Genomic DNA, 24,444 nt, shown 5'->3' on the forward strand with positions numbered 1-24,444 from the left:
TCCATGTGATCCTGCTTCCCGGCATGCAAATAGCTGTTTTTTCAATGATTACAGTTTTGTATGTCATCTTTGGGAGAGATCAGAAGGATGCAGACTTGGAGAAAGATGAGACTAAGAAATGATATACTAGATTGGAGATTCAAACAGAGGTTGAAAGAATCTTTAAATCAAAATAGAAATCCAATCTCAAACTTACAATAACATCAAATACATAGTTCTAGACTGGAAGTTTCCACAGTGACTTGAGAAATTAGGATGGCAGCCCAAAGAGATACAACATCCAAGGAATCCAGATGCTGACTAATGATGCTAACGTAAAGAAATGCCACACCATGGATTGTGTGTTTCATTTTATAGGGTTTGGAGAATTGAGATATGTACATGTGTTGATATATTATACAGAAGACATGTCTGGAGTTCCAGTGGGCTTTTAGCTTGAGTTCTGAGAGAGATGATTCTGAGATTGCACATCTATTAGAGATAATGACTGTCTTTAGCATGCCTTTGCAAATTAAACTGATGATGCTCAGGCATCACCAATTAGAATACAACACTATTTACACATTATGACATAAAGCCTGTTGGAGATATACCTTATAGTCCTATGGGTCAAGACATTATAGGAAGACCTAACAGAACTTTCAAGGAAATGCTCATAAAACAGAAGGGGGTGTGGTATCTCCCACAGATGGTTTAAAATGTGCTTTGTTAACTTTACATTTTTTTAAAGTCAATAAAATAAATAGCACAAACTCTAAGACATACTGGATTTTAGAAAGAACTGCTGAATTAGATCAGCCTATAGAAGTCCTAACTCCAAAATGAAAAAAAAGGAGGTATATCACGTTGGGGAGGACATTTTACATTTGTTCCAACAGGAAGAGAAAAGCTATGTCTCCCATCCAAATTACTAGAAGTAAAATTTGACTATGGAAGACCTGAAGATCTCAGCTACAGACAAGGAGAAAATCAAAATGCAGAGATAGTAATGTATATGCTGCTCTCTCTATTTGGAAACAATTCTAAAACTGACTGGGACATAAAAGGTCTCCAGCCCAAACTTGCTATGCATGCCTAATAAATCTTGCTGGCTACAGAATTCTCATTCCTTATTTTCACAGGCCACCTGCTCAGATGAAAGTGGATGGTCATCTTTGGCTGAATTTTACAGCTTGTGCATTCCATACATTGTTGGTACAGAACTATGTATTGCTTATAAGAAAATATGTTTTCAGAAAACTACAACCAAGGAAGCTGCCCTAACAAGATCCACCCTCGAAGATGCTGGAGTGCCGGATCCTGCTTCAGACAGCTTCGATGGCATTCCTCAGGAGACTTGCTTCCAGGACAACTTCAAAATAGCTAGCTCACTTGGTCCAGCCTTACAGACTGATCCAGTTAGGGCTTCACTTAAGCCTGAACTTTCTCAGCCATAGAGACTGGACAACAAATGCTACAGTTAGCTTTCTTAAGACTAACCATTTTTCTAATTTTCTTGGGTTCCCCCAAAGGAGTTCTATATCCAAAATTAGTGGGAGCAATTATATGAAGACTGTTGTCCCAATGACTTAAATTGGAATGGATGGGTTTTGGTCATTTTATGAGTTACAGACATATTGTCATTTCAGGAGATGGTTATAAACACAGTTATGGTCTTGGCTAGGGAGGAAACAAAATAGTGATCTTAGACTCAGGGATTTCTCTTTCCCTTCCTTTTCTTCATCATTCTTTCTTTCTTAGATAAAGGGAAGGAGGTTGAGAAGGAAAAGAGGAAATATAGAATTATCATATAGAAATAATAGAATAAAAGGATATATTATAGACTCTGCTCTTCTACTTAGAGCTATTGCTACTCTCAAACTTATTTTTGTTTACATTGATATGGATTATTGTATACTGATACAAGTTTAAGGTTTTCATTGGTATGTCTTTGTATATTAACACACAATTTAAGATTAATTTTATTACAACATAATGTATGTATGTTTCAACTCTTGCATAGGTATTATGCATATGCAACTCATTTAAAAAACATAAGGATTAATCCCAGTCCTTTTGATAGACGCTATTGCAAACTGTTAGGGATGGTTGAAAAATGCAAGTTAATGGTCAGACAGTTAAACTCATGGTCATGTCAAATACTAGCCTGGATTACCACAAAAATGTACATTCTTGGTAATTACAACAGATCATAAATAACTAGAAGACAATGTTTGTTTGTCCAGATATGCTATAAATAGATGGTCTTTAAAAACCTCAGAGATCCACAGAATATTGTAACTTTAATTTTTTCAAATGCCTATTTTTTAGATTTTATTTAATATATCTTTTATATTTAATATATATATATATATATATATATATATTGAGTACACTGTCACTGTCTTCAGACACATCAGAAGAGGGCATCAGATCCTATTACAGATGGTTGTGGGCCACCATGTGGTTGCTGGGAATTGAACTCAGGACCTCTTAAACACTGAGCATTCTCTCCTGCTCTCAAATGCCTATTGTTAATGATGGTTCTGAAACTTTTAGCCCACCACCCACCAGAGGTAGTGGAAAAGAAAGGATATGAGGTAGGGGATGGGGGAGGGGGGAAGTGGACCTGTTTAGAAAGGTTCTTTAGAGCAACTCCCAATTGTGTTGTCTGGAAATTGGCAGTTAAGCTCACAGGTCAGCCCCAACAGCTCCATCCACTTGCAAATACTTCATGGATACATCAGTAGTCCAGTTTGGTAGAGCTGGGATAGCAAACAAATCAGCAGTGGTGGCACTACCTAGCAAAAACAGCCAGGCCTCAGCCTGGGCACTAATCAGCAGGAGGGACCCAGAGGAATGCCTGGAGAAGTTCTTGGCTGTGTCTCTCTCAGGGAAGTGAAGATTAGCAAAGACTGGAGACCTACAAGTGTTGCATAGCTAGCTCTAGCCAAGCTCAGCCTCTGTCACTGTCCGTGGAGTTCTATTTATACGCTCCAAACACAAGGTGTCCTCCACAGGTCTTGCCTCAGCACCTGTGTTGCAGCAGCACCATGTCTAGCCTCAGCTGACATTACCCTGCCAATCAGCTGGAGTCTGTAAAAGCATCAAGAAACTGCAGCACACCACCAGAAGTTTTTTTGGAGCATTTCTCTCTATGGAGTCCTGCCAATGCATCTCAACTATGTAGTGTAAGGTGGACCAATACATGTGTGTCCTTAGTGAAGAATCCTTCATCATGTGTCCTTTCACATGCTTGTTTTAGCAGACCATTCTCTCTCCTGTGTCTGCTTCAGTGAAATGGTCCTTCACGAGTCTGCCTTAGCCTTTCATCTGTGTCCACTTCAGGAAAACACTCCTTCACAGGTTTGCCTCAGCAAAACACCATCCAACCAACTTTCCAAAGAACTCTTAAGTTTCCACTTAAGCATATGGCATTTAAAGATATTTTTATTAACTTAAGGCTCTTGGACATTGAGACATGTCAGCTCCAGGCAGCACCCCTTTCAACTTGTGTATTATTTTTCAACCTACTTTAATAAAGGTTCAACCTCCCCTGTAGCCAAGAGGTAGTGGGAAAGAAAGGTTATTAGGATACAGGGGAAGTAGACCTGATTTGTTTGTTTGTTTGGTTTTTTGAGACAGGGTTTCTCTGTGTATCCCTGGCTGTCCTGGAACTCACTCTGTAGACCAGGCTGGCCTCGAACTCAGAAATCTGCCTGCCTCTGCCTCCCAAGTGCTGGGATTAAAGGCATGCGCCACCACCGCCCGGCTAGTAGACGTGTTTAGAAATAGTTCTTTGGGGTGATTCCAATCTTCGTTCTCAGTCCAGTCCATTAACAAACACCAAACATGAATCAGCAGCTGCAGTCCAGTCCACTCAGCAGACACCACACACAAACCAGCAAGGGCAGTTCAGTCCCGAAGAAAACACAAGGCTCACCAACTGGCCTTGGCCTGAATCTGCTGAAGTGGCGAGAAGCCGCAGGAACCTCATGAGAAGTTCTTTGGTGAGTTTCTCTCTGTGAAGTCACCACAAGTGAAGTTCAGCAATACAATGTAAGGCAAACCAATACATGTGCACTGATCCCACTTCAGATTTGGAAGATGAACATCAAAGGACCTCCATTTGGAGATGGCTTCATTTTTGTTAAGCTAGTCCCTAGCAAAGAAAATGCCCTAACTTCATCTGCAGACAGAATGCTGTCCAGAAAGGACAAACAGATGCAGGGAAATCAACTGCTGGACTCTACTGAGACAGGGTAAGCAGGACCTTTATAATTACTGCCTCACAAAAGGTCTGTCAGATATTCTGGGCAGAAGGCTAAAGGTGATTCTCCAACACTTTAGAGGTCATTTGGGACTGTCCAGGTAGGCAGCTGTCTCTGTTATTCGTGCAAGTTTTGGAAGCTGCACCCCTGCACTTCCTACATATGCAGGTAAGTTACTACTTTTCAGGTCTCTAATGGGGTTGAAGACTAGAGAGTCATAATCTTACTCTAAGCTAAAATTGTTTAGGATTTAAGGTGATGTTCCATGTCTAAGAAGATGTTTTTGGATTGATAATCCAAGATAGGATAAATAGAATTTTTTCTTAATTGCCAAATACTATGGACTGAAAATTTTTTCTTAATTGCCAAATACTATGGACCTTTATTAAAGTAGGTTGAAAAATAATACACTTACACAAGTTGAAAGGGGTGCTGCCTGAAAATTGTTAATGTATATCATAACATATACTTTCATAATTATTATAATTATATTCTATTTATATTTGAAATAAAAAGAATCTTTTATTATACTAAAAGGAGGAATTGTAGAGAAACTACCTTGTGCATTGTATGGCTGCATGACCTGTCAATTAAAATCCTACAGCCTACAGGAAAGGGTAGAACAGAAGGTGGCACAGCTGGGAGGCAGAAAGAATTCTGGGATAGAGCCAGGGTGAGAGATTTGCTCAGGAAAATGTTTGCATGGTACCTGAGCACAGGTAATCAGTCACGTGGCAGAATGTAGATTAAAAGAAATAGGGTAATGTAAGTTTTGGTCTAATAAGAGAAATGCCTAGCTATATGGCCAAGGTACTTTAAATATATTTTGAGTCTGAATCTTATTTCTGGGAGCATGGGGCTGGGAGAAAGATCCAGACCTAACCTCTACATTTGGGGAGTCCCCAAAAGGAAAATAATTCCCCAAACCAGCAGGAACCAATTTTAAGAGAGCAATGGCCCCATTCCCAAAAGGCAGAATAAACTGATTTTGGTCATTTGATGGATTTGTTATAGTTAAAGGGAGGTTGGTTGCAAGGTGTTAATGGCCTTGGCCAGGGAGGAAACATTTATTTTCTCTTTTTCTTTCCTCTCTCCTTCTTTCTTTCCTATCTAGTGTTAGAAGGAGAAAAAAGGGGGCATATAGCAATACTACAGGAATAATAGAAATAAAGGGTAGATTACTGAATCTACTCTTTAACTACAGAATATTACTAGCCAAAAACCTTACATTGGTATAGACCTTTGTATATTGATACAAAATTAAGGTTATATTTTAACACAATGTATTATGTATATATGTTTTAATTCTTTTTAAGGTATTAAACATGCAATTCATTTAAAAATGGAATTCGTGTTCTAGTTCTAGAAAGCTGCTATTACAAACTGTTTAGAATATTTAAGAAATGCAAGTTAATCAAACTTATGGTCATGTTAGATACTAGTTTAGTTTATTACAGAAATATGATTCCAAGGTTGAACAGGTTTATATCATTAGAAACAAGCAGTATTTGCCTATGCAGATGTGTTATAGATAGGTGGTCTTCAAAACCCTCAGTGTTCTGGGTTTGAGATGACTGATCAAGAGAGAGACTCCACATGGAAATTCTTCAGAGCTCATCATCTGCTTTGAAGTAGAATGGAGGTGCCACAAGGAACAGATCTGTCTCACTGTCAAAACAGGCTTTTAAGTAATAAAACATCTTTAAATGCCATTTTCTGTAAATCTCTGATGTTTTCTTTCCACCATTTCTTGCTTTTTTCAACTTTCTCTTTTACAAACCCCTTGGCACAGTCACTTAAAAGCCAGCACCCTCTTGGTTCACTGTGGCCTTACCTCCCTGAGAGGCCCTGTTCCTGGTGTGTCTGATTTCTCCACACATTACTCATTGCCCAGGACACTTCTCTTCTGGACTCAAGGCCTTGATTGACCATGTTGCTTGCAAGGTCATGAGGACCCACTTTAGCTGATGGCTGGAAGTATTAGTGGTCCAGGGCCATCGCTAATATGCCCCCATTTCACTTTCTCCTGACCACTCAATGATCATGAACTAGTAGCAGATAGAAACTGAGGAACCTGCCTGACTCCATTTTGAAGGCAGGAGCTATTGTGCTGTATTGCTAATATATATATATATATATATATATATATATATATATATCCATTTACTAAGAGAGCTGAGTTTCTGTTTTTCAATCTGTTTCCTGGAGCCTGACCTGCCTGAACCCACGACCCTGACTTGATTTTGAGAACACCATGATCCTCTGAGACCCTCCCTGTTCATGTGGTGGTGTGGTGTTTGTTGTTTGGGTTTTTTGTCTTTGTTTTTTTGAGATTTTTCTGTGTTTCCTTTATTCCATCTCTCTCTTTTGTAAACCTACTTTGCAACTACTTGTGATTTTATTCCTTAAAAGGGTCCCAGGAAATGGATTTGGGACTGTTATCTTTGCCCAACTTAGGAGGCAGTTGCTACCCAGCTCTTCAATGCACCCCAATAAAATCCAGCTTGCTTCATTCAAATTTGATTTAAAATTGTGGTAGTGGTCTTATTCCTTCCCAGCCTAATGAGGTAGAAGCCGCAGTGAGTGTGGGAGGCTGCCAGGTTTCTCAGGAAGGGCCCATTCTCAGGGTTCCCTGGAGTCCCATAGATGCATGCTTCATAGACTCACACATCACATCCCGCAGCCAGACAGGCACAGGCAATAGCTCGAAAGGGCAGCTTCCTGATTGAGTGTAGAAAGGCAAACCTCTGACACCACACCCTCATCTCCCTACCCCCCAAAACATCACACAATGGGTAGTCTCTCTAAGCAGGTGGCCCCAATACCAGTCCCCCAGAGACCCCATAACAGACCTGAATGCCCTAGATATTGGCAAACATTCTGAGGACCAAACCATCTCTGCGACCAACCCCACCCTTCTTGGATTAGATTTTTCAAAATCTACTTTAATAAGGTTTCTTCAATGTTCCAATCTTCCTTCTAGCCCACCACCCACCTGAGGTAGTGGGAAAGAAAGGTTAACGGGGCAAAGGGTGAGGTGGGAACTTAAAGGTTCTTTCGAAAGTCCGATGGATGGTGTTTTGCTGCAGCAAACACGTGAAGGAATGTTTCGTTAAAGTGAACACAGGTGTGGAAGGCTAAGGCTGGGCTTCCCCTCCTAAGAGGTTCTTTCCTATACAATCCTGATGGAGGATGGTTCTGTGCACTGGGCATTCAGATGCTGATTTCTATGTCCAGACATCTGGTTACAGTCTAGATGACAGCATGGTCAAGAAGCTCTGTTTTCATTATATAAAAATTGCTTTCCATCACCTCTGGTTGGTTAATGAAAGAGCTGCAATCACTTATAGCTGGGCAGATTCCAAACTATTATAACCCAACTAGGCTGCTACTGCCCAGCAAAATGGTCCTTTACCTGCATCTGCGTCTCCCCCTGGTTTGTTCTGGCTCATGTGTGTCCTCATGGCTACTTTCTCACAGCCATCTCAGTGAATGCGCCTGGTCTCTCCAAACCTTCTTCTCCTTGTGGTCCTCCACGGTGTTCTGGTCTCCCTTTGGACCTCTTCACTGGGATTAGAAGTTCTGCCCTATCTCTTCTCTCCAGCTAATTGTCTGATCAGCTCTCTTATCACCTGATGCTTTCACACAGTACACAAGAGATTCTTTCTACATAATACAGACATTTTGTTATCTTTCTCTCTCTCTCTCTCTCTTTCCATTTCTCTGTGTGTACACTCTCTCTTTCTACCTCCTCTCCTCTGTCTCCCTGTCTGCATGGTGATTTCTCTGGCCACATTCTTTGGGACCAGTGAACCCACCTGAGAGCTGGCCCCTGCTATTAGAACTTCTAGAGTTTAGAGCAAGGTTAGGCATGGGGATTCCACACTAGGAAGTGACAAATGCTGGTCTGTAGCATGAAACTTCATGGGAGCTGTTGCTTTAAGGGAGACTATAGCTTGTGATTGATCCTTCTGTATACAGAAGGTGGGTTCTCTTCTTGGCTTCTCTGCTGTGTTGTCACACACCATGGAGACTTACCAGGGACTAGTGCCATGCTTTTCAGCCTTCAAAATTGTAAGTCAAACAAACCTCTTTTCTTCATAAAGCACCCAACTTCATGTTTTGTTATAGCAGCAGAAACAAGGCATCAAAGAAGTAGTTACGGAACCTGAAGATACAGAGGATATGACCTGGTAGGATTAGTGTCCTAATGAGGCCATGTGGTAGTGTGGGGTGGGCAGAGGGGTATGAGAAATGTCACAGAGATGGTGACCTTAGCTGCATACAGTGGGCAGGGGGAGGTGTGGCAAAAGATGTTGACAAGGTGGTGACCTTGAAGCTTTGAAGCTATGTCAGAGACTTCTAGAAATAGGATGGGAACTGCAGACAGGTTGGGGTATGGCACAAAGGTCCTGTGCCCGCAGATTTCCAGAGAAACCAGGAAGGTCAAGCACACAGGGAAAGATGTAAAAATATGTTCTTCCATGCAGAAAGTGAGTAACTGGTGGTGACTAACAGTTGGGTGGTGATCTGTGTTATCTGTTGGTCCAGGCCATATTAAGCTCCCACAACCAGGACCAGAGAGATGCCTAATAGCCCAAATGACCGGCAACACTATCTGTATGACCAAGACAAGGCTAGATCTTTCCTTAGGTCCTTAAGCTAGTACAGGTTTCTTATCTCTAGAACCCATATTCTTGGAAGAAAGGACATTTACCCTGAGTGATTTTCAATATAATTACGGTTCCTTGTGCATTGAGGGTTGTATTACAACAGGAAACTTAATTCCAAATTATAATTATATATAATTAAGAAATTATTTCTTAAATATATTGGCAATAAGCCCCTAGCATGGGGTTGCCTTGGTCATGTCTCTTCACAGCAATAGAACAGTATCTAAGACCCTCTAGAAGGTTTTATCCAGGTTGATAAAAAGTCAGTCTGAACTTTCATTCCCACCTCTTTGTGGTTCATTTCCCTGCCTGACACCTGCAGAGCCACACCCTCCCCATCCCACTGCATGGAGAATGTGAACAGAGGTGGGGGAACCAACAGTGATTTGAAAAGTTCCTCTGTATTAGTAGCAGTTCACAACAGCAAAGAGGTGGAAGCAACCCAAACAATAAATGGGTAGGCAAGGTCTGAATGAAAATGGCTCCCATATATTTGCATGCTTAGTCTACAATTAATGAACTGTATGGAAAGATTGGGGGGGTGTCCTTAACAGAGTAAATGTGTCCTTGTTGGAGGAAGTATATCCCTAGGGATGAGCCTTGAGGGTTCAAAGGTCCACAGCAGGCCCAGTATCTCTCTTTCTTGTTGCCTGCTACCTGTGCATCAGGATGTAAAGCTCTCAGCTGCTGCTCCAGTGCCATGCCTGCCTGCCTGCCTGCCTGCTTGCCTGCCTGCCTGCCACCATGCTCCTGCCATGATGATAATGGACTGCCACGCACACTCCAGTGAAGTCTGCTTGACAGGCTGAGAAGCCTGGGAGCACTCACGAGGCATAGAGTTTCCAAAGGAACTCACCTCCTGGATCTTTGGAGCTTTGGCGTTCTCATTAACCCGTATACTCACACCCTATCTCCGCATTAGTCTAGTGTATGGATCCACGTGCTTTCTTTTAGTATTATTTTATTATAAGTGCATTTTAAGATTGAATTCTGACATAGCTAAGCCTTCACCAGTGTTCCAATGTCCTAGAAAGTCCTTGAGCTGACCATGGGTTTGGAATTCAGTAAGAATGTTGCCTATTCAGTGACATTCAGAATTGCCTCTGGTATTACACTATCACTTAGAATAAAAGCCAAGTTGCTTCCATATACAAGAATTTACAATGGTTTAGGAAGTAGATCAGGCTGTGGTTTTAGAGTATTGCATTATTCATGAGATGGTTAGCTAGAGCAGAACTCCCTAATTAGAACCATGACTTGGGTGTGAAAGCCCTTGCCCTAGGAGTGTAAAGTCCTCCCACCTGGCTTCTAAGACTATGGCTGACCTTAGAGCTGACTTTATTTCAGTTGTTTTATTGCCCAGTTCCTGCCAGTATTTGTGTTTACATTCCTCTGTTTTGTGTAAGAGTCATTAAGCATCCGGTAACCTCATTTGTACCTTGCTGATGTGTCACCTAACTTCCCTATTTTCTTCTATATAAAAAGTTTGATGCTCAATTTGACATTACATTCAGATTCTACACAACCTCTTGGTTATAAAGTTAGTTTCAGAACAGTCAAGGCCAAACAAAGAAACCTAGTCTTGAAAAACAAACAGAACAAAACAAAGTATATGGTAAAAACCACGGAGCATATATTTGCATTTTCAGGTATCTGATAATGTGGCTTTAAGTACATACACATTACTGTGCAAATATAATCATATCTATCTCCAGAACTGTCATCTTCCCAGACAGATACTTCCCCTCTACATGACCCTTGGAACATGACAAGGGTCCACTCCTGTCTCTATGGAATTGAAGACTCTGGGACCTCTAGTGAGGGAATCATGGTGTATTTTCCCTTCACTTTTTAAAAGTTTTTATTGTGGTGTAGGGGCACACATGATGTGTGTGCACAAACATAGCATGTGCATATAAGGTCAGAGTGCAACTTTCTGGAGTGAGTTCTTGCTGTCCACCATGGGTTCTAGAGAGTGAACTCAGGCAGTACGGCTTTTGTGATGTCTTAGTTGGTGTTCTATGGCTGTGAAGAGACATCATGACCATGTAAAGTCTTACAAGAACAAGCACTGAATTGGGGCTTGCTTAGTTTTACTAGTTTAATCTACTGTCATCATGAGAACACACAGGCAGACATGGCACTGGAGAGGTGGTGAGAGTTCTACATCCAGATCGGCAGGCAGCAGAGAGAAATTGGGCCTGGCTTGGGCTTTTGAAACCCTAAACCCAGTGACACATTGTCTCTAACAAGGTCACACCTCCTATTTCCTCTCAAACAGTGCCACTCTCTGATGACCAAGCATTCAAATGTATGAGCCTGTGGGTGGAGCCATTCCCATTCAAACCACCACGCATGAGAAGTAGTTTTCACTGCTTTTGATGCTCAATTTGACATTACATTCAGATTCTACACAACCTCTTGTGTTGCATCTGTCTGTCATTCACCTATCTTGCTGGCCCTAAGCTGTCCTGTCGTAACTGGTTACACATGAGATTGGCCCACCTGGGCTGGTGGCAGGTGGACAATGTTAGGATGGCTCTGAGGTAAGTGGGATGGCTAAGGGCCCTGGAAAGGGGCTAGCTCAGAGCCTGCAAAGCAGCAGGGTATTCGAGGGAAACTACCACCAAAACGTGGTATGTCTCCTCCAGGCTGACAGCTGAGAATATTGACCCGGCTGACAAGACCACTTGCCATTTGAGTTTATTCAATGGGGGAGGGGGAGGGGGAGGGGGAGGGGGGGGACTCAGTCAGGGTCAAATTCCTAAGGGTAGTCAGCTGCTGGCCCCAAGAGGACAGATGAAGAAGGGGAGGGCAACAGGCTGAGTGAGGATGAGGAAAGTGGGAGCCCAAAAGGAGAACAGTTTTGTGTGAACTCAGCTAACTGCCCTAGGTGAGCGAGCTGCAACCTTCCTGGAACCCGGTGGTGATTGTGGAGACAGAGAGTCAAAATGATCTTGGGCTTGCTAAGTCCTTTAATATTTACCGTAACTTGTCTGACTTGGCAGCCCTGGGCACTCACATGGTTTAGAATAAACCAGTCTTTCCTTTATGAGCACAGTTCCTTCCTGTCACCGCTGACTTTCTGGGTCAATTTTGCGTGACTTGAATAGAAATCTCAGTGGTTTTTCTTAAGACTGTGTGTGTGGTGTGCCTGGGAACAATCGACTGCGCGGTGACTCACCTGGATCTTCCAGCGTGGCTCATGGTCATGGTCAGTCTAGATCCTGGAATGAAGCAGATCGGAAGGGAGAATATATGCCTAAACTGCGGAAAAGTTGGGAGGGAGCCCCATCCCCACCCCCTGAGCCTCGCTTTCCAAGGAAAGGAGAGTTCCTCTGACACGCAGATGCAGCTGTGCATGGGGGTGGAGACACCGTGACAGGACAGGACAATACCGTGACAAACCAGTGTGGCGCAGCGCCCCAGGCCCTCTCCTGACCCCCACCCCCACCCCCGCACCCATCGCGAGGTTCCCAGGCTTTAGTCAGGACAATCAGGAAACCAACTCCCTCAGCTTGGGCGCGCTGTTCCCCGCCGGCTCGGGTCTGGCTGCCAGGGTTGGTCTCCCACACGAATGGGCCTTGGAGGGACGCGAGGTCGAAATCAGCGGCGGCCAGGAACTGTACGGTCACTGTGGAGAACCAGCGCCCAGGTCGCAGGGAGGATGAGGGGAGCATGTGGGTCCTGGGCAGGAGCTGGCCGAAGGCTGAGCGCGCGGCCAGAGTGACAAGGTCGCAGTAGGCACCCTCAGCTGATCTCCGGTGTCCTCAGCTGCACCCCTACGCGGATGCGCCACGGAGCCTCGCGCAGAGGGGAAGCGGCCAGAGCCAGGCGCGCGCGGCCGCGGTGTTTCTATGACGACGACGTCAGGGGGCCCCGGGTGGGGTCGGCTTAGGCGCATGCGCGCGCGTGCGGGTCGCGGTCCGTCTTCCCGAGTCGCCCGCGCTGCTTGTTCGCGGTTCCTTGAACCGCGCTAAGGGTGGGGTGGTGTTCACGGGGCCCAAGGCAGGGTGGGACTGGGCTAAGCGCACCTGAGCTCGCGGGACACGTGAGTAAGGCTGGGCTGTGGGTGGCGGGCTGTGGGTGGGCGTGGCCGGGGCATCACCATCAGTGGAACGGTTCGGGGTGCAGCCAGGTGCGCGGCGCCGCTGACCGCTACTCGCTGCAGGGCGGCCTGGGCTCCTTCTGCCATGGCCCCCGCGCTCAGGTCCTTGCTGTCGCCACGGACTTTACTGCTGCTGCTGCTGAGCTTGGCGCTGCTGGGCGCCCGCGCCGAGCCCGCCACCGGGAGCGCTGTCCCCGCGCAGAGTAGGTGCCCGCGGAGGGGGAGTGCGGGAGGCGTCTTTGTTTCCTGAGCGGTCACTTCTTGGGTGGGAACTGGAGGGCGGGCGACAGGGACCAGGACGCCCTGGCAGTGGCTCGGTCTGTCCACCCTCACGTGACGCTGATTCGCGTCCCCGCAGGCCGCCCGTGCGTGGATTGCCACGCATTTGAATTCATGCAGCGCGCCCTTCAGGACCTACGGAAAACCGCCTACAGCCTGGACGCACGGGTGAGTATACAAGGTCAGGGAGGTCTGGGTTTGGCCTGTAGGCACCCCAAGATGTAGCCACTTTAGGGATCTGGGCCTAGGTCTCACTTGAAAACGCCCCCATGCCCAGCGCCAAGATCTCGGGACCCTAGATCTTGTGTACTCCAGGGATGTGTATCCGTAAACCAGGATCTCCAGTGAGAGGTGAGCCCAGAGTAAAAAGAAACAGAGGCTGTGGCACAGAGGCTATGGTGTGTGACAAATGGAAAGCTAAGTTGGACCAGAGATCTGGGTGTTTGTCCTGGAGTCTTAGGTCCTCAGAGGTTGGGTGAACTTGGATCTCTCAATTCCTGGGACGTAGCCAAGGGAGTTGACCTTGTACAGAGAATTGTTGGAAGCAGGAGGAAGGAAAGATCCCACCTGCACAGTCAGAAGGATACTCCCCACAGTGGTATCTCTCTCCACTTCTCAGTGAGCAGGCATCCACTCCTTTGTGGGGCGAGAGTTCATGCTTTGAGTATCGATGTGAGTTGAAAGATGGCTGGAGTGGTTATTCTGGCTTAGGGATGAGTGTGAGGAGGGACCCCAGCGATGGGAGCTACTCTGGAGGAAATGGAGGTGATAAAGCACTGAAGGGTAAGGAGGGGCAAGGTGAGGCGGCGGCTTGAAAGTCCCAGCAGGGTACCCAGATGAAAGTGGAGGAGCCAGGAAGGCCTGGGAAGGAGGAGAGCTCTGCCCCATCTTTATGCTGCCTCTGGTTTCTTTGCAGACGGAGACCCTCCTGCTGCAGGCTGAGCGCCGGGCTCTGTGTGCCTGCTGGCCAGCTGGACGCTGAAGATCTTTGGCCAGTGATGTTCCTTGTCAATAAATGCCTGCTAGCATGCCTGTGTCCTGTGTTTTGCTCTGGCCACCAGAGCCCCCATGTTGCCCTGTTAGGGCCCTCTTTAGGTCTTGGTTTTTCTGTTACAGGTGATAGGGAGGTGTTTGGTACTGTCCTGTAGAAGCACCCTGCTGAGGTGTGCTTGCCTGTCCATGCACACACTTGGCACTGACAGTGAATTGGTCATCTCAGACCTGCCTCAGCCAGCATGCTGTTGTTTGGAGGCCAGAGGGTCTGGATACTGGCCTGTCCCTTCTGAGTTCCCTAAGGCCTCTCTGTACTGGAGTGGGCATGGCTTTGTGGAAGCTGAGCTCTGGAACCCTAACCTAGGGCTTCTGCAGGAGGGAGCAGCAGTGAACAGCAGGCAGTGGGCTAACATACCTTCCAGGAGAGTTCTATCTGAAGCCCCAAGCTTGGCTCCTGGGTACGCTAATAGGAACTTCTGGGTGGGAGTTAGTGGTCCCTCTTATATTGGCACATGTGTGTTAGATGCCTAGCAGTAAACCTCAGACAAAGTGAGGATAGCTCTCTCCTTTTTCTCAAACTTTTGCAAAGTTTGTGCAAGTGAAGTTAAAGTTTTTCCACCCTTAAATCGAGATAGGGCGTGTGCACATACGATTGGAAACACTTCCAGGAGCACATCAGGGCTGAGGTTGTAGTAGCTGCCCTGCCCTAGACACACAGTACTGGCCTTCCTGGGGCATGGTTCCTTGATTTACCCCCATGTCCTACAAGGAGCTAATTCACCTTGGGGTTGGGGGAGGCGTTGATGGAGGAGTGCTGAGACCCTTGGTGGCTCTTCAGCCTGAGCGCTGTCCAGGTGTGTTGCACGAACCAGGCTTTTGTTCTGGGTCCTCCCTGAGCAGTTGAGGTGGATGGATACTCCTGCTCTGTTGGCTGATTTCAGTCCTGACCATTCCTTGTTGCAGGAGAGACAGAGAGTATCCTTGCTCTGGGTGTTGATTGCCACAGCTAGCAAGTCAAATACAGAAACAACACTTTTTAGTACAGTGTTTATGGGATGTACTACGCCAAAGAGATTGTTTACTCTAAATTCGAGATTAACTGTTCTGTATTTAATGGATGCTGTTAGGTACAAATAGCCAAGAAAGTATGGTGTAGAGTTTTTCTTCGGGCGTGCCTATGGAATGAAGTAAAGTCAGTCAGAAAGGCTAGGATAAAGGTGTCTGGAGGTTGGTAACCCATCCTGCAGGAGTTGGGGGGCTATGGGGAACTGTGGGAGCAAAGAGAAGAGGCAGCTTGTCAGGTGACCCTCCTTGGAGCTTTATAGTGTCTTTGAAAATGTGTGTGTGTATGCACATGCCCGCGCACAGAGGACAATTGGGGAGATAATTGTCTTCTTCCACTGTGGGTTCCAGGGACTGAGCTCAGTTTGTCAGGCAGGCTTGCCTGGCCGGCACTTTTAGCCACTGAGCCATCCCTCTCGCCCTATGAGATTTTGAGCCAGCAGATTCTAGGAATGTAGGAACAGGCTGCTTGTGGCTGCTAGAGACACTAGGTAATCCAGAGGATAATATGAGCCCTTGAGATCATTGTACCATGGTGGATGGAGGCTAGCTGGGCAGTGCCACCTGTGGTAGCGTGAGAAGTGGTTGGATTCCAGATGAATTTGAAAACAGAAGTGGGGTGTGGTGGCACCTACCTTTCATCCTGGCACTCTGAGAGTTCAAAGCCAGCCTGGTCTACATAGTGAGTTATAGAACAGCAAGAACTATACAGAGAGAGAGAGAGAGAGAGAGAGAGAGAGAGAGTCTCAACTTTAAAAAAGACAGGAGGAGGATTGGGGGAGGGGCAGGTCAATGCAGCTGTAAGGACAAGCACCCGAACTGGCACCAGAGAAAGAAAGAGGGAAACTGTTGAGTTCTCCATGGCTGAGTGAAGACAGGAGAGAGGAGCTGAGAAGACAGTGAGGTAAGGCGAGGAGCCTCAGAGTAGAAGGAGCAGACAGGAGGCAGGAGGAAAGCTGGAGCATGTTCAGGGTGTTGTGCTGAGGGCTCTAGGGAGAGGAGAGCTGCTTGTGTTTCATGCTACTGTGGTTAAGCAAACACCAGGTCTGTACCAACAGATTTGGTATTTGGGCCGCTGCTGGGTGAACTTGACTTGGTTTCTTGGAAGGCGCAGAGATGGAGAGGTTTAGCCTGGTTACCTGGCAAGGCCTTTAGATTTTCCTAAGGGCCCTGCATTGTCCTGGAGCCACAATGTAGCTCTGCTGTTTGTCATTGGCTTGGTATGGTATTGGGAATGACTAAACACAGCCCAGGTTATGGTCAAGCACAAGACATGCATTTTCTTTCCAAGATGCCTTTTCTTTTCTTAGACTTAGCCCTGGACTAACCGACCTTGGTGTCTGCTTATTGTTGAGCACTCAGCCCAAGCCTTAGGCACAGGATACCCTCATATTTACCTGAATCTCTGTTCTTGTTCCCAGACAACTGTACATTCCCACACTGGATGCCCTCTAGGGAGCAGAGGGTGCCCTGAGTGCATGAAGTGCGGAGTGAATGTATGGAGCTTGTGCAAAGACCAGCAGCTGTGGCTTCTTCCTCCTGTAGACTTGTAGGCAGGACTGAGGGCCTGCACACCACCTTTTTCAGAGACTTCCTCCCCCTCTGTGCTGTACCTACAACACGCAGAGATTCCATGTTCCAGTGCTAGTGACCCTAGCCTCATTGTACATGTGTCTGTGCATCTGCCTTTCCTTCATTCTTTTGCCACCCCTAGCCAGGGTTCTGGGACCCAGCTCACCCGCAGTCTTTTGCCAGAGTTGCCTTTTTCTAGGCTTCGTGACTTCTATTCCCGTGGCCTGTGTAGGAAGTGCGGAGGAAGGAAACTGGGTTGGTCCACCTGAAAATACCTTTGTTTGGTCTTGTTTTGTTTTTGGAGGCAGGGTTTCTCTGTGTAGCCCTGGTTGTCCAGGAACTCACTCTGCAGACCAGGCTGGCCTCGAACTCAGAAATCTTCCTGCTTCTGCCTCCTGAGTGCTGGGATTAAAGGCGTGTGCCACCATCACTGGCTGAAAACATTTTAATGTTTGTTTGCCACAGACCCTCTGGGTCCCTTTGTCTGTGTGAAACGGGTCTCTAGTTGCAGATGGGCAAGGAGTCAGCGAATGAATGACAGATGCAACACAAGAGGTTGTGTAGAATCTGAATGTAATGTCAAATTGAGCATCAAACTTTTTATACAGAAGAAAATAGGGAAGTTAGGTGACACATCAGCAAGGTACAAATGAGGTTACCGGATGCTTAATGACTCTTACACTAAACAGAGGAATGTAAACACAAAGACTGGCAGGAACTGGGCAATAAAACAACTGAAATAAAGTCAGCTCTAAGGTCAGCCATAGTCTTAGAAGCCAGGTGTGAGGACTTTACACTCCTAGGGCAAGGGCTTTCACACCCAAGTCATGGTTCTAATTAGGGAGTTCTGCTCTAGCTAACCATCTCATGAATAATGCACTCTAGTTCCTCCTAAAACCACAGCCTGATCTACTTCCTAAACCATTGTAAATTCCTGTATATGGGAGCAACTTGGCTTTTATTCTGAGTGATAGTGTGTGTGTGTGTGTGGGGGGGACTTTCTACTAATAAGTAATGTAGTCTGCCATACATAACTATAATAAGAATTCTAAACTTACTTTGCTAAGCTTGCCCTGAGATTTCTAACTCTCTGTAGTAGATAGTAAAGCCTGATTTCTTTCAGTATCTCTCTTACAATACTAGAGGCAATTCTGAATGTCACTGAATAGGCATCATTCTTACTGAATTCCAAGCCCAGGGTCGGCTCCAGGACTACGTAGGGCATTGGTGAAGGCCAGGAAGCAAAGTTCAATTTTGCTTAGGTATTTGGCAGGTCATTGCTTGGAGGCACCTATAACAAAATAATACTGAAAGGAAGCACACAGATCCATTCTCAAGGACAAAATTGGAGCATACGTGCTATGGGATGCCACAGTTCCAGGAGACTAAGTTTCTGTGAAACTCTTTGCCTCAGGACTGCATCCAGGCTTTTGGCCTGTCATGCATGTCACTACTGGAGTGGATGTAGCAGTTCCCTCCCACTTTTTAAAATAATTTTTTTCTTTTAGATGAAGTTCCAGAATATCCCACCCTGGGAAAACTCTAAAGATGAGTGGAAACACAACAATTACTAATAAAATAATGCCAATAATAATAGCAAGTAGGATTATATATTGAACCCAATCCAGGGGATTCAATGTACTTAGGTTATTATTAAAATCTTTGTCCAATTCATCAATATTCCAAGTGACTTTTGCTAATATCTGAAATTTCTGCCTTTGTAGCCTTAATATTTGCTATATCCTGCCCTATTGCTAAGACTACTACTATCATTAACAAAATGAGCAGTATGCAGCTGCTGAACTAAGGCTGTGGTAGATACCTTTTCAAAGTTTGCATTCCCAGATTTTTAAACCAAGGATCTTCTAACTCTACAGGCAGCAAAACATAAGCAGGCCTTTTTAACAAAATCATAACAGCAGATTCCTCATCTAAATTAGGATCTACACAATTAGTTAATTGTCAAGAATTACAATGAATTTGAAAAGACTTGTCAAGATTGGTGATCTTAACTCTTAAGATTATCTAACAATTTAGCATATAGATAAGGTACACAAGCTTTCACAGCTATAGGGGAGTTGGCCTGAATGGCCAAAAACAGTGTCTCTGAGGAAATCTTGTCCAATGCTCTGTAGCAGTCCCTCAGCCTCACCAGTCAGCCTTTTTAGTCGTCCCCAAGTTGACACCAGGTCTGCTCTCCTCGATGTAGCCCATGGCGGAGATAGGAAGTTTCTTCATCTTGTTTGCAAGTGGCTGCTCTCCCTGATTCCTCTTTCTCTGTGTGCTTAATACAGCTTTCTTGTCACCACTGTCAGGGCACTCAGGAAGTCACAGGTCAGCCTGTCACATTGGAAGCTAGCACGCTCCTGCAGCATTCTGTGGAAAAAAAAACAGAAACATTGTCCCCTTTCCCCCATATTAAATATCTGAACAGGCTTATGCCAATGTGCCAATGAGTGGATCCTTTTCATCTCACCTAGTCATAATTATGTCTAGTTTTAAGATACTATGAGGCATTTTGTAAGTTCTTTGACATCCAAATTTAATTTTTTTAAAAATAAAAATGTGATTTAAATAATGTGCACGGGGAATATAATTCCTCCCCTTCTTTGTTTTTTAAGAAGATAGAGTTTTTAAAAGTTCCACAATACCTTGTCTTTGAGAATTATTAAATTGTTGACAAAACAGCTCAAATACTTGAATGTTATAGTCAGTTTTAATATCTGTTTTAATCTAATTTGGAACACCAAGTCTATTAAAAAATTAACATAGGCAGTGACTAATTACACTTTCAGCTGTTTCTCTTGTAGACCAGTTGTAACTAGAAAGCCTGAAAAGGCATTAAATAGTCACATGTGCATATTTTATTTATTAATCAGAAATAAGAGTAGCAATTGATTGTTTTCTCTGTCAAAGAATTGCTGTGGGCTCATAACAATAACTAGAATAAGCAGCTAATATTTGATTACCATTGATCATAATTGATAACAATTGATCACAGAAGTTTCTTCTGCTTTTTGTAAAGCCTTTTTGTTTCTCACCAGTTAATTTGAATCTCACTTGATAGCGCCTAACAAAGGTATAACTAAAACCCTGAGTATTAAAAAAGATATTGCCTCTGAATCTTATGGAGCAACAACCACTCCCCAGAACTTTAAAGCTCATTGTGTGAAAACAAAGATTTGAAGTAAAGTTCCCTTTAGAGACATCAGCTAATAAATTACTTTCCACATAGGAAACAATATACACTGAAAGATTCAAAGCCTTAGCTTCTTGAAGCCTAGACAACGAAAATTTCTTACATAATGTAAGACTATTAGCCATACTTAGGGGCAAAACTTTAATGGTCACAGTTCACTAGAAGCAGACTTTTTACAATGAACAGGATGCAAAGGAAAAAAAAATAAACTTTCAAATCTATAATAGTTTTATATGAAGTAGGCAAGCTCTCTTGTAGTGCCTTTATAAGTTCTACAGCTTGATTAACCTTTTATAAATCTTGAATTTAAACTTTATTATGAACAACACCTGGGTAGATCTGAAAAAAAAAAATGTTGTTTAGCTAAAAAGAAATCCCCCTGAAGGCAGGGAGGGGTGAAGTTTCAAGAACTTCCTTAGGCGCAGTTTGCAAAACATAACATTGCACAAGTTTCCCTGAGGCTGCTCTGGGGTTTGTAGTAACTCAAATGTATATATTTTTTAATCTGAGCATCTTGGCCCTCCTGCAGTGAGGACTGTCTTAGTCAGGGTTTCTATTCCTGCACAAACATCATGACCAAGAAGCAAGTTGTGGAGGAAAGGGTTTATTCAGCTTACACTTCCATGCTGCTGTTCATCACCAAAGGAAGTCAGGACTGGAACTCAAGCAGGTCAGGAAGCAGGAGCTGATGCAGAGGCCATGGAGGGATGTTCCTTACTGGCTTGCTTCTCCTGGCTTGCTCAGCCTGCTCTCTTATAGAACCCAAGACTACCAGCCCAGAGATGGTCCCACCCACAAGAGGCCTTTTTCCCTTGATCACTAATTGAGAAAATGCCTTACAGTTGTATCTCATGGAGGCATTTCTCAACTGAAGCTCCTTTCTCTGTGATAACTCCAGCTGTGTCAAGTTGACACAAAACTAGCCAGTACAAGGACAGATTCTAGGGGAACAATTTGACTGTCTGTCTATACCTCTAATTTTGGACAGTCTTTCTTCAAAAGACTTATAGTTAAAATGTTCTTTATAACTTTAGTGCTGTGAAAAAATTGCTTGTACTATAGTATCCTGCCAGGCAGCAACCATAGCCAAACTGATTGTATGAGGGTCTAATTTCTGTACAAAGACAAATATATCTATAAGTCTGCCTTGCTTTGTATGGCCTGATGGCCAAAATGAGCTGCATTAGCACTCTCATAAGATAATTACTCTTGTAATAACCTTAATTAACAATATATGGGTGAGTTAAAAATCTCAAGCTTGTGATCAAACTGCAAGCTGCAGTCAATGGAACACTGGAAATTTTAACCATAATTTTTAAGTTTCTTTTGCAACGTTAGAATAATATCTACAACTTTGGGAAAGCAAAACCCAATTTTAAAACAATTTATTCTCTTTAAAATCAATACTAGAAACATCACTTTCACATTACGAAGTTTGGCTGCCAATTCATATATGAATGCATGACAGTGCAAAATTGAATGCTTTACTAAAGAGACATTGTTCTGAATCATATCTCTTATAAGTCTAGTTTCTAGGATAAGGATTACATAAAATATTATCTCAATTAGAAGTATCCCTAGAGGCCTAGTTTTCTGGGCTGCTTTATGCCACGTGTTGGACTCCAACCCTAAGTTACCAATATAAAGCTAATTTTCTTGTTACGAATGTTACACCCTTTTAATCATACCCAATAACTTATAAGCTAATACTCTAAGTCCAGTCAAAAACAAAATGAAGCAGCTACATGAATCTTATAAATTCATACCAAAGAATTTTACTTTTTTTAGCTATAATTTCAAGATAAAAACACTTTGTCAGTTGCTAAACACAGTAATCACAATTACAGAGAATTTTCTCGGAAAAAACTATCAGCTTATTTGCCTTAGAACTAAGAGGTTGCAGACTCCTTTTTTAAAAAAAAAAAAAAAAACAGTTTTTCAGCAGGGCCTCTCCTGCTGTGCTTGATTTTTGGCTAAAGTAAGGGGCCACTCTCAGCCTCTGTTGTGCAAACGGAGAGTGAATCAGGAGGTAAAGTTTTTTTTTTTTTTTTTGGTTTTTTTTTTTTTGGTTTTTCGAGACAGGGTTTCTCTGTGTAGCCCTGGCTGTCCTGGCACTCACTTTGTAGACCAGGCTGGCCTCGAACTCAGAAATCCGCCTGCCTCTGCCTCCCGAGTGCTGGGATTAAAGGCGTGCGCCACCACGCCCGGCTCTAGGAGGTAAAGTTTTAACCATTTATTTTTTCTTTTCTTTTCAACATGAAACATAAAACAGTCAGTAAGTCAGACAATGAAACAATCATTCAGACAATGAAACAAAAACATACATGAATTGACACATGATTGGTGCACCAAACACAGACAATACAAAGAGGTTAGAGAACTTCTGTAGGGGCCAGAGAGGATAAAACAGGGTGTCCCCCGATTTCTCACTGTCCCTGGGAGAGTTCCAAAATCCATTTTCCTCTATCCCTTCNTTTCCTTTCCTGCTTGTAAGAGGCAGCTTGTCAAACCAGGATTTAAACCCAAAATTTTCGAACAGCTTCTGGCAAGCATCCAAAACTTCTAATTTATTTAATCTGAGGGCAATTTTTTGAGAAAACACACAATCTCTATCCACCAAATGCCTCAAATAGCCTAAAATTTTACCATGCTGAATCTTTTTTGAAGCCATCATCAGCCCACACTTAGTCAAATATTTTACAGCCATCTGCAAAACGCTCTCTACTTTCTGCAACCAACAAAAATACCATCAACAAAATGTATTATATATGTTTCAGGAAATGATTTCCTAACATCCAATAAAACCTAATCTACGAATTTTTTGGCACAATGTAGGATTGTGGAGTTGTAAATAAGGAAACAGTAAGAATTGAGCTATATTTTGACCTTTATGAAGTCTCTTTTTATACTTTAACCATAATTTAACCATAACTTTTAATTTTACCTAAAATATCAGAATTCACAACTTGAAGTTTTTTTTATAACTGGGACTGTGTCCTATAATGAGGTCCACAGTTCCTGAACGGGGCTAAGAGACTGCCCCTGTAGTTTTTTGTCTTACCTGCTTTTTTAGTGAGCGGAGTCCCATCTTTATGGGACTTTGATTTGCAATCATTCTCCAGTGCTTTCCTTTGCCACAACGCAGGCAGGGACCCAAAGGAATGCTCTTCTTGTCTCCCGAGAAATTTTTACAATCTTTTCTCAGGTGCCCCAGTTTTTTTTTACAACCGAAACATGCAATTCCATAAGTATTTCTGACACAGGCGCTGAATTTCTCCCCTATCATTGCTGCGGCATAAGCTATCCCCTGAATTACCGCCGGTGAGGCATCTACACATGCTTTAATATAATCTTGTAGGGAACCTATCTTACGGATTGGTCTGATCAGGTCTTGGCACAAGGTATTCGAATTTTCCCAAGCCAATTGTTTTATTAATATATCAGTCCCTTCCGAGGGAGGAAGCATCCTACCTACTCGCTTCCAATCCTCCAATGTCAAACTTCCCTCCTCTGGAAACCATGGACTGATTTTTTGCACGAAATCATAAAATTCTTGTAAGGATTTATCCGAGACCTTTAAGCCTCTGCCAGACAACATGTGCTTAAAGACTGACAGAAACAATCTTTTCCCTTTCGATTCTGATTGCCCCATGATAAAACTTACTCGACCCTAGCTGATCTACTTATCAGCCTGTCTGCAGCACGGTTACGACGAGATCCTATCCTTGCCTGAGAAAATAAAGAAGAGAAAGAAAAAGGAAAAAGGAATAAAGACTAACCTGCCCTGGTATCCATGTTCGAAGGCACCAACTGCCGCAGACCCTCTGGGTCCCTTTGTCTGCGTGGAATGGGTCTCTAGTTGCAGATGGGCAAGGGTCAGCGAATGAATGACAGACAGATCCAACACCAGAGGTTGTGTAGAATCTGAATGTAATGTCAAATTGAGCATCAAACCTTTTATACAGAAGAAAATAGGGAAGTTAGGTGACACATCAGCAAGGTACAAATGAGGTTACCGGATGCTTAATGACTCTTACACTAAACAGAGGAATGTAAACACAAAGACTGGCTGGAACTGGGCAATAAAACAACTGAGATAAGGTCAGCTATTGTCTTAGAAGCCAGGTGTGAGGTCTTTACACTCCTAGGGCAAGGGCTTTCACACCCAAGTCATGGTTCTAATTAGGGAGTTCTGCTCTAGCTAACCATCTCATGAATAATGCAATACTCTAAAACCACAGCCCAATCTACTTCCTAAACCATTGTAAATTCCTGTATATGGGAGCAACTTGGCTTTTATTCTGAGTG

The 24,444-nt window shown here is 43.8% G+C and overlaps 1 protein-coding gene and 1 long non-coding RNA gene across 2 annotated transcripts; one reads left to right on the forward strand and one right to left on the reverse strand.

The window, feature by feature from the left end:
- Window positions 1-6,444: 6,444 nt before the first annotated feature.
- Window positions 6,445-12,727, reverse strand: LOC115031090. The gene is made up of 3 exons (XR_003836671.1): window positions 12,433-12,727; window positions 12,108-12,150; window positions 6,445-8,418 (listed from the first exon to the last, which is right to left on the reverse strand). It is a non-coding gene; the product is annotated as an uncharacterized LOC115031090 (long non-coding RNA).
- Window positions 12,728-12,767: 40 nt separating this feature from the next.
- C5H4orf48 (chromosome 5 C4orf48 homolog) lies at window positions 12,768-14,338 on the forward strand. Its single transcript, XM_021163739.1, has 4 exons — window positions 12,768-12,974; window positions 13,095-13,234; window positions 13,390-13,478; window positions 14,227-14,338. The coding sequence occupies exons 2-4, from the start codon at window positions 13,117-13,119 to the stop codon at window positions 14,290-14,292; spliced, it is 273 nt and encodes a 90-aa protein (XP_021019398.1). The 5' UTR covers window positions 12,768-12,974; window positions 13,095-13,116; the 3' UTR covers window positions 14,293-14,338.
- The last annotated feature ends 10,106 nt before the right edge of the window (window positions 14,339-24,444 follow it).

This window comes from Mus caroli, chromosome 5 (assembly GCF_900094665.2).
Source record: "Mus caroli chromosome 5, CAROLI_EIJ_v1.1, whole genome shotgun sequence".
Lineage (NCBI taxonomy): Eukaryota > Metazoa > Chordata > Mammalia > Rodentia > Muridae > Mus > Mus caroli.